This window comes from Pelophylax lessonae, assembly GCF_965119305.1.
Source record: "Pelophylax lessonae genome assembly, chromosome: 3".
Lineage (NCBI taxonomy): Eukaryota > Metazoa > Chordata > Amphibia > Anura > Ranidae > Pelophylax > Pelophylax lessonae.
In genome coordinates, this window is record NC_138770.1 from 144,481,837 (window position 1) to 144,499,240 (window position 17,404).

The following is a 17,404-nucleotide window of genomic DNA, read 5'->3' on the forward strand; positions in this document are numbered from 1 at the left end:
CCACTATCCCAACTTCAGGGACAGCCAGGTTAAATGGAGCAGAAAATCGGGTAGTCTCAGCAACCAAGGACTCTCTATCCTTCCATGGTTTTAACAAGTTCACGTGATAGAGCTGCTCAGGTTTTCGTCTTCCCGGTTGACTATTTTTATAATTCACCACCCCCATTCCCTCCAACACTTCATAGGGACCCTGTCATTTGGCTAGGAATTTACTTTCGACCGTGGGGACCAGCACCAACACCCTATCACCAGGTGCAAAAGAACGGACCTGGGCCCCACGATTGTAAATCCTTTGCTGAGCCAACTGGGCTTGGGCTAAATGTACCTTCACAATCGGCATCACTTGGGCAATTCTATCTTGCATTTGTGCTACATGTTCAATCACACTTCGATGAGGGGAGCTCTCACTCTCCCATGTTTCCCTGGCAATGTCCAGTAGGCCCCAGGGGTGCCTCCCATACAGTAGCTCAAACGGAGTGAACCCTGTGGATGATTGGGGAACCTCTCTTATGGCAAACATCAGATAAGGGAGCAGATAATCCCAATTCTTTCCATCTTTATCCACCACCTTCCTCAACATTTGTTTTAAATTTTTATTAAACCTCTCCACTAACCCATCTGTTTGGGGGTGATACAGTGGGTACGGAAAGTATTCAGACCCCCTTACATTTTTCACTCTTTGCTATATTGCAGCCATTTGCTAAAATCATTTAAGTTCATTCTTCTTCCTCATGAATGTACACATAGCACCCCATACTGACAGAAAAACACAGAATTGTTGACATTGTTGCAGATTTATTAAAAAAAGAAAAACTCACTTTAATGGGGGGGGGGGGGGGCGTGCCCGGAAGTGGACATGTGAGGCTGTACTCCTGAGCTCCTTGTGAGACTCCCTCCCTGCTAAGGCGTCTACCCGAGAAACGGAGCCCTAACCCGGCGTGAATGAGCAGAGCAGAGGCGGCGAATTGCAGAGACTGCGCCTCCACCCCTTCAGCTGTCTAGCATCCCCCCGCCAGCTAGATGCGGTGACCGGGTCTTACCGCCGCTCCTTACCGCAGCTCCCGACCACCAAGCGTCTAGATCGGGACCCGAGGGATAAGAAGAGTGATGTCAGCCCCAGCCTACCTGAACGCCGGAGCGAGGAGAGGAGAGAGAGCGGGTGCTCGGTCAGCTCAGAGGCGGGAGCGGTCCCCGGCGGTTTGGGGAGGGGTAGATAACCTGGCAGCCAGACATATGTGCAGCGGAGCAGGCGGGCGAAAAGACATGTAAGCCCGACGGCAGCTGGGGGGAGCCTGACGGCCGGTTGTTAAGGCAGGCTGAACTTCGGCTTAACACAGGACTTAAGCGCTTGATTTTACACCTGTTGTGCGCCCGCTAGCCGCTGCTGCAGCCTTGACTCTCAGCATTGCCTGTATGCCCTTTTGATAGCCCTCTGGCCGGGCTTTACTAGCCAAGCTTCTATGTGGATGACTGGTCAGATATAAAGGCATACTGAGATAGAGGGTTGGCTGGCTGGCGTGACTGCAGTCTTCCTCCTTCCTTCCCTGCTTCCACCCCGAGCCTGAGCTCTACTGCATTGCAGCACGATATCTGAATACAGGACAGGGGATGCCTGTAAAGTGAATATACCCGGTGTCGGCCTGTACGAATACCAAAGGAATAGTGTTAACAGACTGTATTGCCATTCTAGCCTGTATGATGGCTCGGTAAGCAAGAAGAATCCCGGAGGAGCCGTACACGCAGACGCACAGGACTGGTAGAAGAGAAAAATATTGGAGAAGAGTTAACCTGACTAAAACCGTGAGTGAAACTTCCTACTCCTGTTTAAGACTATAAGTTTCAGTAAATAAAACTGATAGAGAAGTGTTACAAAGATATACGGTCTTGGCGGGGATAAAGTTGGAAGGAGACAGAAGAGGAAGTGTCTTGTAAGAAATTAACTCCATCTACTACCGGTGGGCTATGAGAGTGGGGAAGAGGAAGGATAATACAGAAGGTGAAGAGTGGTGAAGTGTTGAGCGTGCAGCGCGGGGCTCATAAATTGTGTGTCTTATTTGGCTAGCTAAAACACCCCAGAAACTTGAAGGAGATTGGGGGGGCTAAGCAGCTTTACAATATTGGTCTTTTACTCCGTAAGATAAAGAGTTAATATGACACTTACAAAAAAGCGTAAGGTCAAAAAAAATACCGCAAAAATCCCAGGGAAACCAGAAGGAGAGATAAGGAAATTCCTCTCTACCAGCTTAAAAACTACAACAGCAAGTAATATGGCGGAGCTCGGGGATATGCAGACAGATTGGGATTCTAGTGACATAACAGATTCTAGGGCTACGTCACCCCTGGAGGAAAGAGACTCTGGTTCCAGCTCTAAATTCCAGATAGAGAAGAATGCTCCATCCCTGAGTGCCCAATGGGTGGGGCAAATGACCGAATTTAGAGCCATGATTAGCTCTCTCCCAACCAAAAGGGATATAGAACAACTAGTGAATCGAGTAGAGGAGACACATAAAAAGGAGATCCAGCTTATTAAAAAGGAGATCCAAGCTCTGTCCATTAGACAAAAAGAGGAAGATACAGAGATTGCTGTAATAAAAGAACGATTATCAGTGCTGGAGAGGAAGACAGAACATCAGGGGGAAAAAGAGGCTAAGCTACAGTTACAGATTGAAGACATGGAGAACCGTAGCCGTCGCAATAATTTAAGAATCCGAGGCCTAACAGAATCATTAAAAAATACGCAATTGGAAGAATCAGTAAATAGGCTATTTGAGGACATTCTGGGAGCAAGTCACCCGGGTAAAATAGAGTTTGACAGAATACATAGAGTACCTGGCCCTATGAAGAGAGATCAGGAAAGACCAAGAGATGTAATCTGCAAATTGCACTATTATGCCCAGAACGAACTGATATTGAGAATGGCACGGGACACCAGAGAGTGGAAATTGGAGGGAATGACCATACAGATTTTCTCGGATATTTCTAGAGGGACCTTAAAGAGAAGAGCCATACTGAAACCCATTCTGGAACTGGCTAGAAGAAAAGGATGTACATATAGATGGGGCTTCCCATTCACAGTTACATTTAACAGAGATGGACTTTTTTTCACGTTGCGTAATTTCCAAGACAGAATGGCTCTTTTTGATTTCCTGGGGGCCCCGGAGATAGAGATCCCAAATTGGTTGGGGAAGATCAGTGACTCTCCCAGAGACTTCAAACAATCTCGGGGGGTGGAAGGGAGGGGAGAAGATGGAATCTAGGATTTGGGGTCACTATACCAGGAGAACGGATAACCAGATTTTCTAGGGGAAGAAGAGGGATGCAATCCTACTGGTGTGGGGAAGGGGAGGGTTGGGGGTAAAGGGAAAGATTCTCTTCCCCCCCAGCCCTTCATTGCATATCCTTGGGGGGTGGGTTTCCCCCCCCCCTTTTTTTTTTTTTTTCTGCACGGTGAATTATAGGAGCACAATATACACTTCTAAGTTAGACACCTTAAAAGTTTTTAAGGGAAAGGGGGAACTCACGTTTTAGTGGGATTAACCTCCCTACCCCACCTTCTTCCTTTTTTTGTTTTTTTTTTCTCTACTTTTTTGCACGGTTGAATTGACGGTCACAGTATTCACTATTAAACCAAGACTTTTTTAAGTCCCTTAGGGAAATGGGGCTATCACTGTATTTTGGGGTCGACTTTTTCTACCCCATCCTTTTTTTTTTTTTTTCTGCCGTTTTTGTTATAAGTGGAGTATTGTATATAGAATATATCACCACACCAATGAGGATTGATGGGAGTTTTAGTGGGATGTCCCTAGGAGGTATAGAGACCCAATAACACATTTAGTAAATAAGAGTGGAATAATGAGGTTAATGGTAAAAAACACATAAAGTGCAGCCATACTTTTTATTTCCCCCTGCTCTCCAATTTATTAATATTGTATCCCCAGGTTTTAAATTCATTTATGTATTTTTGTAATTTTTTTTTTTTTTTTTTCTCTATTCACACATTGAAATTTAGGGAGATAGTATCACTGATTGTGTTAAGACATTTAAAGTTTTGATGAGAAGCTGCAATCACGTTTGTTTTGTCTACTTACAGGCACTATTAATTTAAGGTTACTAAGTTTTGAGGGAAATGGTGGTCTTATAGTTATTGACGCGGGGGTTTTTCCCCCCCTTTTTTTTTTTTTTTTGTTAGGCACTCGGAAGTATAGGAACACTATGCTCCCGATTAAATTTTTTTTTTTTTTAAGACACTGGAACGGTGGAAAGTGAGGGGCTGCACTGGATTTTTTATTTTTTTTCTTCTTGAGCATAATGAAATTCAGGAGGATGGTATCCCCGACTAAAATAATTAAGCTTGGATAGAATATCGGACTCAAAGGAGTTTTTTTTTTTTTTTGGGTTTTTGGTGTTTATTGTTGTAAAGGGGAAGCTATTGTTGGTCATCAAGGCTCTAAAAATACCTAGAGCGTCTCAGGGGGGGGAGTACTCTAGGGTTACAGAAAATTAGGGGCTAGGGCTGAAGAGAAAGAAAGAGATGGATAGTGGAGATAGGGAAATAAAGCATATAAGTAAGAGTAGGGAGGGAGAAAGCGGGGACAAAGGGGGAAGGCCTCAGGTATTCCCTGTAAAAAGTTTAGAACACACAGGTGGCAGTAAAATGCCGTGTGTTGGAAGGATTTAAAAAATCCGACCTGGGGATCCGACTGGGAAGAGCATTGTGCTCCGACCGGTAGGGTAGGATCCACAGGGAAGGGCACAGGTGAGTCTGGGTCAGTGTGAGGAGTGTGGATGAAAGAGTGAGTGAGTGACTGTTGATAGTAGGGTGTGAGATTTCTGTGGGGGGTTTGTTTTTTTTGTTTTTTTTTTTTTTCTTTCTCTCTCCTTTTTTCTCTCCTTCGCCCTCGATCTTTAGTTTCCAGCTTTTGTAACATAAGTTGTTGGGGAAAATGGAGAATATAAAGATTGTCTCAATTAATGCAAAGGGCCTAAATACGCCTGAAAAAAGGCGAATATTACTATCAGAACTCAAAAGAGTTAAGGCGAATATAGCGTTCATACAAGAGACGCATTTCAGATCAGGGAATTTACCATATTTAAAAAATAAGGCATTTCCACACATATACCATTCAACCTACACACAATCAAAATCAAGAGGGGTATCAATATTAATTGACAGTGCGACACCATGGCAGCTGGAGGAGAAGCTATGTGATGACAGCAGTAGATATCTCTTTCTAAAAGGGAAAATAGGAGAAACACAGATGATGCTGACAACCTTATATTCCCCTAATAAGCAACAGGACAGATTTGTTGCCAAAACGCTGAATATACTTAGGGAATTTACTCAAGGTCAATTGATAGTGGGGGGAGATTTCAATACACCGCTGTCCCCCGTGGCTGATACCTCTAAAACTAAATCTTCTTCCTCAGAAGCGATGTGTCAGCGAATGAGGAAAAAGATTTACAAGGAACAACTGATAGATGTGTGGCGTCTCCAGCACCCGTCTGAGAAAGAGTTCACTTTTTTTTCACATCCGCATGAGACCTATTCGAGAATAGATTTTTTTTGGTGCCACATGCACATCTTCGGGCGGTAACACACACTGACATCGACAGCATTTCATGGTCAGACCATGCAATGGTGTCGATGATCTACAACATCTCCACAGTTAAATTAACAAAACAAAGATTTTGGAAATTAAATGAAAGTCTGTTACAGATAGAGGAAGTAAGATCAGAGGTACAAAAAGAACTTAAGGATTACTTTGACTTTAATGATTTACCTGGCTGTTCGATAGGTACACTATGGGAGGCACATAAATCTGTGATAAGGGGAATTCTAATCAAACATGGTTCAAGAATAAAAAGGGAAAGAAACGAACAATTGCTAGCATTATTGGATAAGCTCAAAACTTTGGAAACAGAACACAAAAAAAAAAAAAGGCAAACATAGCAGTAGGGGAACTAACTCTTGTAAGAAAGCAGATACTTGATTTAATGCATTATAAAGCGAAAGCTGCGATTCAAGTATCAAAGAAAATCACATATGAATCAGGGAATAAATGCGGTAAAGTCTTAGCAAGATCTGTTCATAACCAAAAAGTAAGATCCTATATATCTCAAATTCGATCCCCAGAAGGAATTAAAAAAATATTGCCGGATCAAATAGCGGAAGAATTCAGGAACTTTTATTCACTGCTATACAATTTACCCGAAATAGGAAAGTCGCAAAAGGAAATAGACGATTATATGACACAATCAGGTCTAGTGAGACTCTCGGAGGAAGATAAAGACGACTTGGAAAGGTATATTTCACAGACGGAAATAGAACAGACTATAAAAAGTATGAAGAGTGGCAAGGCGCCAGGCCCAGACGGCTTGACAATACAGTATTTCCATGTCTTGGCCCCCATTTTGGGACCATACATGGAGAGACTGTTTAATGAGAGAGGAACAGAGGGGACGTTGCCTAGGGATACACTAATGGCGTATATAACGTTAATTTTAAAAGATGGTAAAGATCCCGTGAATTGCGGAAGCTATAGGCCCATTTCGCTCCTAAATACGGACTTAAAAATCTTCACAAAAATTTTAGCGGCAAGGATGGCAAAGGTACTCCCTAAAATAATACACCTAGACCAAGTGGGTTTCATGGCGGCGAGGGAAGCTAAGGACAGCACCACAAGAGTCCTCAACTTAATTCATATAGCCACCAAAGAAGAATTACCGTGCATCATACTGAGTACCGATGCAGAAAAGGCCTTCGACAGAGTCGAATGGTCCTTTATGCAGTCGGTACTCAAGTATATAGGAGTAGGCGAAATAATGCGGGAAAGAATATCTAGGGTATACTCTAACCCGACCGCAAGAGTGAAGGCAAATGGTACGTTGTCGGAACCTCTAAGCATAAAAAATGGTACAAGACAGGGTTGTCCATTATCTCCCCTGTTGTTTGTGCTGACACTGGAGCCCTTTTTGAATAAGGTTCGATTGAATCAGGACATAAAAGGAGTAACAGTAGGTAAGGAACAATACAAGACTGCGGCTTATGCAGACAACTTATTGTTCACACTGACGGAACCAAGAATATCGCTACCAGTCCTGTTAGAGGAAATTAAACAATATGGAGAGTTATCAAATTTTAAAATAAACTATAGAAAATCTGAAGCGATGGGAGTGGGAATATCACAAACAAATAAAGACACAATAAAGAGTAACTTCGGATTTTCGTGGGTAGAGAAAGCAGTAAAATATTTAGGGACCTATATATCTGCAAATCTAGATCAGATTTACGAACTAAACTTTACTCCTCTGATTAGAGAAACAAAGAAAACCCTGGAACAATGGAGGGGAGGTTTCCAGTCATGGTTCAGAAGGGGAAATTTAATTAAAATGAACATCTTGCCAAATTACTTATATATTATGAGAGCACTCCCAGTGAAAATACCTAATAGTTTTTTTAAAATCACCCAAGGGGTGTTCGGAGGTTATATCTGGGCTGGCAAAAAACCACGGATAGCGCGCAATACACTAACGCTCCCTAAAAATATGGGTGGGCTGGCTATACCCGACCTGCGCAGATATTACCATGCCATCCATTTAAATAGAATACTGGACTGGTGGCATCATTGGGAATCGAAAAGATGGGTTCAAATGGAACAAGCACAAACGACGGTATCATTAAAGAGAGCAATCTGGTGCTATGAAACACTCCCTAAATCTGTAAAATCACATCCCTTACTGGGAAACACAATAAAAATAGGGTTTCAACAGACTAGGAGACAAGGGTTAACCTCGATGGAATCTCCATTATACCCGATCTTGGGAAATCCCAAATTTAGCCCAGGCCTAGAGAAACAGCATTTTAAAAAACTGTGGGAAACAGGACAAGTTGACATTAAAAATTTTACGAGCTAGCAGACGTGGCCTTCAATCGGTAGACTAACGGATGAGGAAGGTCAATATAGGTTACTTTTTTGGGAAGCACTCCATGTGCGACATTTCTTAGAGACGCTGCCGGAGCCGGAAAAATTTAAAAAACCACTGACATATTTTGAAAAGCTATGTGAGAAAATAGGAGGCATAGATCGTCCATTATCTATTTTATATAAAATGTTGAATACGCCATTAGACCAATCGAATTTGAAATGGTTGGAAAAATGGAAAGTGGATCTAAATATAGACGTAACAGATATACAGAAGCAGAGAATGTTTAGGGCTATATCTAGACCAACTAAATGCACGAAAATGCAGGAAATAAATTATAAAATCCTGACTAGGTGGTATAATACAATCGGACGGGTGCTGGAGATGCGGAGAAGGGAAAGGCACGATATATCACATTTTTTGGAGTTGCCCAGAGATAAAGAAATTTTGGACAGAGATTGGTGATATAGTTCAAAAAGTAACAGATTATAAAATCAAAGAAGAAGCTGCCTTCTGCCTCCTACAGATATCAGATCAGTCAGAGAGGAAATATGTAAGATCAGTACTGCCACACATGTTGAATGCCGCAAGAGCATGTATACCCCAACATTGGAGAAATAGACAAGCGCCAACGGTGTTCGACTGGGTAAGAAAACTAGAACACATTAATAAAATGGAGGAGCTGGTGCTATCCTCACAATACAAACAGGAACAATACAAAAAAACATGGAGAACATGGAACTTATTCATATCCTCAGATGTAGGCAAACAATTGCTGATGCCTCCATCTTAGAACGTGGAAGTGGCATGAGATAGGAGTAGTCTTTTCTCTTCTTTTTTTTTTCCCACTCCTTGAAGGGAGGGGAGAGGCGGGAGAGGGAGGGAGAATTTCCTGGGGGGCTGCGGGGTTTTTTTTTTTTTTTTTCTTTTCCGGATGTGTGTGGTGATTGACAGTGGGTATGAATGAGGAGAATGAGAGGGGAGGGGGGTTAATATAGGAAAAAAAAAGGGAAAAATGTGGAAAGGAATGAATAGATAGAAGAAGAAGGGGAAACAAAGATAAGATTACTAATTAGGATACTCAAAATAAGCACAAGGAAGTAAAGGAGGCAAGGATTAAATGAGCGGGATTAGAGACAGAGACTTGCTGACTTAACAATGCCTTGCTTTAATTGAATATTTGTTAAATGTCTATATATTTATGAGTTGGAAACCTCCAGAGATCTATATCAGATCCAGGAGATGAGAAAAAGGAGGTGGATAATGTCTTTGTAAGCTATTTACTTATTACAGAGTCATATATTATGTAATGTTTTTTCTCTTTTTTCTTTCTGAAAATTCCAAATAAAACTTATAAATACAAAAAAAAAGAAAAACTGAAATATCACATGGTCCTAAGTATCCAGACCCTTTGCTGTGACACTCATATATTTAACTCAGGTGCTTTCCATTTCTTCTGATCATCCTTGAGATGGTTCTACACCTTCATTTGAGTCCAGCTGATTATACTGATTGGACTTGATTAGGAAAGCCACACACCTGTCTATATAAGACCTTCCAGATCACAATGCATGTCAGAGCAAATGAGAATCATGAGGTCAAAGGAACTGCCTGAAGAGCTCAGAGACAGAATTGTGGCAAGGCACAGATCTGGCCAAGGTTACAAAAAGATTTCAGCTGCACTTAAGGTTCCTAAGAGCAAAGTGGCCTCCATAATCCTCACATGGAAGACGTTTGGGACGACCAAAACCCTTCCTAGAGCTGGCCGTTCGGCCAAACTGAGCTATCGGGGGAGAAGAGCCTTGGTGAGAGAGGTAAAGAAGAACCCAAAGATCACTGTGGCTGAGCTCCAGAGATGCAGTCAGGAGATGGGAGAAAGTTGTAGAAAGTCAACCATCACTGCAGCCCTCCACCAGTCGGGGCTTTATGGCAGAGTGGCCCAACGGAAGCCTCTCCTCAGTGTAAGACACATGAAAGCCCGCATGGAGTTTGCTAAAAAAAACACCTGAAGGACTCCAAGATGGTGAGAAATAAGATTCTCTGGTCTGATGAGACCAAAATAGAACTTTTTGGCCTTAATTCTAAGCGGTATGTGTGGAGAAAACCAGGCACTGCTCATCACCTGTCCAATACAGTCCCAACAGTGAAGCATGGTGGTGGCAGCATCATGCTGTGGGGGTGTTTTTCAGCTGCAGGGACAGGACGACTGGTTGCAATCGAGGGAAAGATGAATGCGGCCAAGTACAGGGATATCCTGGACAAAAACCTTCTCCAGAGTGATCTGGACCTCAGACTGGGTCGAAGGTTTACCTTCCAACAAGACAATGACCCTAAGCACATAGCTAAAATAATGAAGGAGTGGCTTCACAACAACTCCGTGACTGTTCTTGAATGGCCCAGCCAGAGCCCTGACTTAAACCCAATTGAGCATCTCTGGAGAGACCTAAAAATGGCTGTCCACCAACGTTTACCATCCAACCTGACAAAACTGGAGAGGATCTGCAAGGAGGAATGGCAGAGGATCCCCAAATCCAGGTGTGAAAGACTTGTTGCATCTTTCCCAAAAAGACTCCTGGCTGTATTAGATCAAAGGGGGGCTTCTACTAAATACTGAGCAAAGGGTCTGAATACTTAGGACCATGTGATATTTCAGTTTTTCTTTTTTAATAAATGTGCAACAATGTCAACAATTCTGTGTTTTTCTGTCAGTATGGGGTGCTATGTGTACATTCATGAGGAAGAAAAATGAACTTAAATGATTTTACCAAATGGCTGCAATATAACAAAGAGTGAAAAATTTAAGGGGGTCTGAATACTTTCCGTACCCACTGTATACTGATGTACGTAATTGGGTCACTTTCACGAGTTTACGTAGTTCTCTGGTCACCCTAGACATGAACGGGGTGTCCTGGTCAGTTAGGACTTCCTTAGGAAGACCCACACGGCTGAAAACCTGAAATAACTCCTTGGCAATGGTTTTAGCAGAGGTATTTCGGAGAGGAATCGCTTCTGGGTAACGGGTGGCATAGTCCATTATTACCAAGATGTGCTGGTGCCCTCTAGTGGACTTCAGTAAGGGGCCAACCAAGTCCATGGCGATCCTCTCAAAAGGGACCTCGACAATGGGCAGGGGTACCAACGGACTGCGGAAATGTGGCGTGTGTGCAGTAATCTGACACACTGGAACACTGGACAGGAAGAGCAGTACAATTCCACTTCCTTAGTGATCCCAGGCCAATAAAACCTCTGGGTGATTCTCTCCCGGGTTTTTTCTGCTCCCAAATGTCCCCCAAGAATGTGCCCATGGGCAGTTCCAAAACCATCTTGCGGTACGGTTTAGGCACTACCAGTTGCTCAAGGGTGTCCTCTATCCTCTGTGACACTCGATATAACAGGTCCCTTTCAATAATGAAGTAAGGGAGGGCAATCCTCTCGTCAGGGTTAATTAATTCCCCATCAATCTTCACTACATTCTCCCGGGCTCTTAGCAATGTGGGGTCCCTCAATTGCTCAGTGATAAAATTTTCTCGGTGCACCTCGAGATCATCAAACCCTATCGGCCGCTGTTCCTCTTCTGAGGTAGCAGGCTCCTCCCTAGGCACTGGTGTTTCCCCTGCTAAGACTGAGAACGGAAACTCAGGAGAATCCTCCCAGTTAGAGGATTCTGGAGTAGATGTTTCAGGCTCAGAAGAACCACCTACTGGAGAATCTGGGCAATCCCAGTGTTCCCAGAACTTTGGGAAATCCCTTCCCATAATGGCGTCATGTGGCAGTTTGGGAACTAAACCCACTTGGTGACACAAGTTACCGAGGGAGGTTTCAAAGGAAACTGTAGTCCCCGGATATTCTCGAGTGTCCCCATGTACACAAACTACAGCCATTTTCCTAGGATGTAAGGTTTTTTCCCACCACTAGATCACTTTTCACTAAGGTGACCAGGCTACCTGAATCCAACAATACCACAACATCTTTACCATCTAAGCACATTCTATATAAAGGTTTCTCATTCCCCTTTACTGCAGTGCATGTGGTTGCAAAAAGGGACTGTCGTCTCTCTGTCAGAAAGTCACACTGCATGGGTTCATCACCCGCTGGGCAAACCACTGCTACATGTCCCTCTTCCCGGCAACGGTAACAAATCAAACTTCTGGTCCTCTCCTGTGGGATGGGTCTTCCAGGCCGCTCTCGCCAACATTAGCAGTAGTCCCGATAATACCTCTAGTTGCTCTTTGGTCCCTCTCTCCACCCCCATCCCTTGATGCAGTCTTACTTATAGGTGTGGAGGGTCTGGTCTTGGGGTGAAAAGTCTGTGCGTCTCTGGGGAAAGAGGTCAAATTCTCTGTTGTTAGGTACCTTTCGACCAGGTCTACTAGTTTGTCTGTGGTTTCCGGACCACCATGGCTCACCCATTTCTGCAGGGTGTTAGGAAGAGACCTAAGAAATTTGTCCATGACTACTCATTCCAAAATTTTTGGTCCGGACAGAATTTCTGGCTGCAGCCATTTCTTAGCCAAATGGATGAGGTCATACATCTGCGACCGAGGTGGCTTCCTCAGCTGATAACTCCAATTGTGGACCAGCTGAGCACGGACATCCAAGGTTACCCCAAAATGTGCCAATATTTCCTCTTTTAATCGATCATAGTTTTTTGCATCTGCAAGCTCCAAATCAAAATATGCCTTTTGGGCTTCTCCAGATAATAGGGGGGCACTAGTCCAGCCCACTGTTCTTTAGGCCAACTCTCTTTCCCCGCTGTTCTTTCAAACGTGGTCAAAAACATCTCAGGGTCATCATCTGCAGTCATCTTTGGCAATTAATGGCTTACCCGAAAAGTCGATATGTTACTGGCCTGACTCCCAGTCTCGGTCTGCTGTCTCTGAAGCTGTTTCACGATGGCCTCCATTTGCTGCTGGTGTCTCTGTTCCAGGCCTGCAATGCTCTCTTGGTGAGCCTGTTGTTGAGCTGCAAGGCTCCGCTGAAAACCCGCATTTGTCTGCTGTTGATTTGCATTTGCCTGCTGTTGATTTGCATTTGCTATAGCCAGTTGTTTCAGTATCTCCTCCATTTTGGGTTTACTTTAACTGCCCACGGCACTCCACCAGGGGTTGGCTCGGTAGCGGGTGTGGGTGACCCCTTGGGTGGGTTCGCCACACAGAGAGACAGCCGAGGAGTTTGGAATTTGCTGGAAACAAGTGCAAGCATCCAAACAGCATAAATCAAACAAACATAAAATAAACCCTGGCCACTTGGGGCGTCTACCTTCACAACACAGGAACCTACCTATGGAGTCTGTCCCAACCTACTACTGGGCAGACACTGCTGGTAATACAGCAGAAAACCAATAGTCTTTGTTTTCTTTGCACCCACAAAAAGTCAACACCACCTCACCTTCAGAAGTCTCTCAGCTCACTGCTCTCCTTAACGCACAAAGCCTCAGGATGCAGCAATCAGTAGTCATCCTCTGGATAACTTATAGAGGCCTTAATTGCCTCATTCTGAATAGCTGAAGCTTTCCAACATCCTTAAACCTTTCTGGCTACCTTCGCAGGCGACACCTGATAGTAATTGGTGAATTGTCTAAACAAGGCAGAAATGTATCTCCCGTCTGTGACAACACCCACAGATTTATCTAACTTCCTGTCACAATAGGTTCATTGGATTAGTACTCCTTGATTTATTGTATTTTTGTACTTGTCATTTGTGGTGTTTCTTAATAAACCACATTTTTCTTTTATTCAGTGTTGAGCCTCATCATGCTTGTTTTACAGATATTGTTTGGACGAACAGTTCGAGCTGAGCAAAAGTCTGGCCCAAATACGGGTTTTTGCCCGTTCAGCAAACACCCGAATTGGCAGGACGTTCGACCATTTGTTCAGCCCGCCGAATGCCCCACAATGCACTGTACGCCTCATGTGCTGAAGCAATAAAGGCTTTGCCCAATCAGGGCACAGAGAACTGTCAGAGCTATGATTATAAAAAGTTATGATGACTTAGGCCAATCATGGCTCATTGCTCATAGATCCACCCCACACTATAAAAGGTTCCTTCCCAGAGGAGCCATTGGCAGTGTGATATAGGCATGGAGATAGATAGAACAGGGCTCCGTTCATTGCTACTAGTGAGTTTGTGTGCTTTAGTGTGCTATTGTGATTCTATTGTGAGTGTAGAGTGTCAGTGTAGTGTGAATATAGTGATAGCGCAGTATCAGTGTAGTGCATCCGTGCATTTTTACTGTAGTGTCAGTGTAGTGCAGGTGTGCAGTTTCACTGCAGTATATTGAAGTGTGTCAGTGCAGTGCATCCATGCAGTTTCACTGCAGTATGTTGAAATATGTCAATGTAGTGCATACGTGAAATTTCACTGCAGTATATTGAAGTGTGTCAGTGTAGTGCGTTTGTACAGTTTCACTGCAGTATACTGAAGTGTGTCAGTGTAGTGTGCCAGGCCAGTTTTACTGCAGTATATTGTAGTGCATCAGTGCACTTTTCTTGCAATATATTGTAGTGCGTCAGTTCACTTTTACTGCAGCATATTATAGTGCGTCTGTGCACTTTTACTGCAGTATACTGTAGTGCGTCAGTGCATTTTTACTGCAGTATATTGAAGTGCGTCAGTGTAGTTTTACTGCAGTATATTCTAGTGCGTCAGTGAACTTTTTTGTAGTATATTGTAGTGCGTCAGTGCATTTCTCCTGCAGTATATTATACTCCGTCAGTGCAGTTTTACTGCTGTATATTGACGTGTGCACTTCTTTTTTTATTTTTTTATTTCTTTATTAAAGGTTTTCAACATACAAAATATTAATACAATCCCTTCAATTCCATTAAAAGAGAAGGAAATAGCTTTATTCTCATAGATAACCCCAATTTCCCCATCTATCCCCCCCTTCCCCCCCATATCCCCCCCCCTTGTCGGAAGTTAATCAATAATCCCTTGATTTTCCTTTTTGTAATCTTGCCATGTCTCCCATATCTCGATCCTGTTTTCATACTCTTGCTCTCCCCAGGTTCTTAAAGGTTCTAGCTTTCTTGTTTTTTCTACACGTAGAACCCACTCTTTAGGTGAAGGAGCCTCTTTTTTTATTCCAATTTAAGGGTATTAAACTCTTTGCTGAATTTAACAAGTGTGGTATTAGTGTTTTTTTATAATGTTTAATCGACTTTTTTGTCCCATGGAAAAGACAGGTCCATGGGTCTTCATTAACCTCTATGTTGGTAATTTTTTTTATTAACGATAATACCTCTTTCCAATACTTTTTGATTTTTGGGCACTCCCACCAGATGTGTGTCATTGTACCCATTTCATTGCATCCCCTCCAACAGAGTTTTGAACTCTCCAGATGGTATTTCCCCACTTTATCTGGGGTATTATACCATCTGGTGATCAGTTTATAATTCATTTCAGCCGTACTGATATCTATAGCAGAATTATGTACCAATTTTATAAATTTTTCCCACTGGAATCCCTCCGTGTGAGTGCCCAATTCCCTTTCCCATTTTTCTACCAGTGGGGACACTGTCTGCTTCTCCCCTTCGTTCAAAATTGTATATATATTTGAGATATTATTCTTTATTTTCTCTGATGTACACATTTGTTCGAATGGGTATAGATCATTCATTCCTCTTATTGGCTGGGGCAAGGAGGCGACAAAATGTCTAAGCTGGCAGTATCTCCACTCGGTTATGTTCCAATTAACTTTCTTTTTTTTAAGATCCGCTAGTGTAATTATTTTTCCCTTCTCCATTATATCTTTTAACCTAATATCCTCTTCTCCCAACCAATTACCATAATCCCTTCCCTCCCCTGGTGCAAAAAATTTGTATCCTGTAGTGGTATTAGTGGTGAGTTATATTTCCATTTTCCTCTAATATATATTATATCCCAAATTTTTATTGCTTGTCGTGTAATACAATGTGTGCTATTTTTCAGCTCTCTATATTTCAGTGGGATCCAAATAATCTTACCTAGTTGTGTTCCACTCATTGTGTTTTCAATTTTAACCCAGTTTTTCCTACTCTCTTTTTTTCCCCATTCCAACACCCGTGTGAGAATTGATGATTGATAGTATTTTTTAATGTCTGGTAGTGCAAGCCCCCTCTTTTTTACTTCTACTTAGTGTTGTGTATTTTATCCTTGGTTTTTTATTTTTCCAAACAAATTTAGTTATCAGTGATTTTAGTATCTTAAAAAAGGCTTGAGGGATCTGTATTGGTATCATTTGGAATTTATACTATATTTTTGGGAGGATCGCCATTTTTATGATGTTAATTCTTCCCATCCATGATATAGCTCTTGAGATTCATTTATTTATTTCTGTTTTTATTTCATTCAGTAGTGGGATAAAGTTTGCTTTATATAACTTTTCTGGGGTGGATGTTAATTTAATTCCTAGGTATTTTAACTCCTCTCTTCTCCACACGAAGGGAATTAGTCTTTTAGCCTATTTCTCTCCTGGGTACTCATTTTAATGCTTAATATTTCAGATTTTGCTTGGTTGATTTTTACATTTGATAGTTCTCCGTTTTGCTTGAATATTTTAACTATATTTGGCAGGGCGATCCTTGGGTTGGAGACGTAGAGCAGCAAGTCGTCGGCGAATGCCGCGACCTTATGCTCTACCTCCCCAACGACCACCCCACTGGTGTCTGGGCATTCTCTTATTGTTGCAAGTAGAGCTTCCAAGGAGATGACAAACAACATAGATGACAAGGGACAGCCTTGCCTCGTTCCATTATACATCTCAAACGGTTCAGACAGTGTCCCATTTATTTTTATTTTTGCTGAGGGTCGGTTGTACAATGTACTAATCCACGCCATCATTCTGGGTCCTATACCCAATTCCTCTAGGGTTCTTAACATGAACTCCCAGATGACCCTCTCAAATGCTTTTTCAGCATCTAACGACAGTATCACGCTCGGAGCTCTATTTTTCCGTATTTGTTCTATCAAAAGGATTGTTCTAATCCCATTATCCTTCCCCTGCCTGCCGGGTATGAACCCTGCCTGATCATCATGGATCCACTCTTCCATCAGACCTTTCATTCTTGTTGCTAATATTTTTGTGAATAGCTTAGTGTCAGCATTCAAGAGAGAAATAGGTCTATAACTTGAGCACAGCGTTGGATCTTTCTCTTCTTTTAAAATAACTGTAATCAAGGCTAAAAGTGCTTCTCTACTCATATTAAATTGACAACCCAGTCCATTCATATACCCTTTCAGCCTTGGTACTAGGAGATCTTTATATTGTTTATAGTAATTAATGGTAAATCCATCTGGGCCTGGGCTTTTTCCTACGGTGTTATCTTTTATAGCTTTTTCTATCTCCTGTTCTGTGATTGGTTCCTCTAGGCGTATTCATTTTTCCTTATCTATTTTTTCCATTTTTGCTTTTTCTAGGTAGTTTTTAATTTTCTCGTCTCTATCAGAGTTATTTTCTTGTTTGCCCTCGCCTCTTACCGCATATAGATTACCATAGTATTTT

The 17,404-nt window shown here is 42.5% G+C and overlaps 2 protein-coding genes across 3 annotated transcripts in view; both read left to right on the plus strand.

Moving 5' to 3' along the window:
- LOC309550410 (uncharacterized protein) overlaps positions 1–17,404 on the plus strand; it is a 141,354-nt gene that overhangs the window by 96,420 nt on the left and 27,530 nt on the right. The window contains exon 10 of the mRNA XM_082250794.1: positions 2,169–3,045. Coding sequence (XP_082106920.1) covers positions 2,169–3,045 — 877 coding nt within the window. The remainder of the gene's footprint in view (positions 1–2,168; positions 3,046–17,404) is intronic.
- LOC309549135 (ornithine decarboxylase 1-like) overlaps positions 1–17,404 on the plus strand; it is a 131,425-nt gene that overhangs the window by 86,530 nt on the left and 27,491 nt on the right. The window lies entirely within an intron of this gene.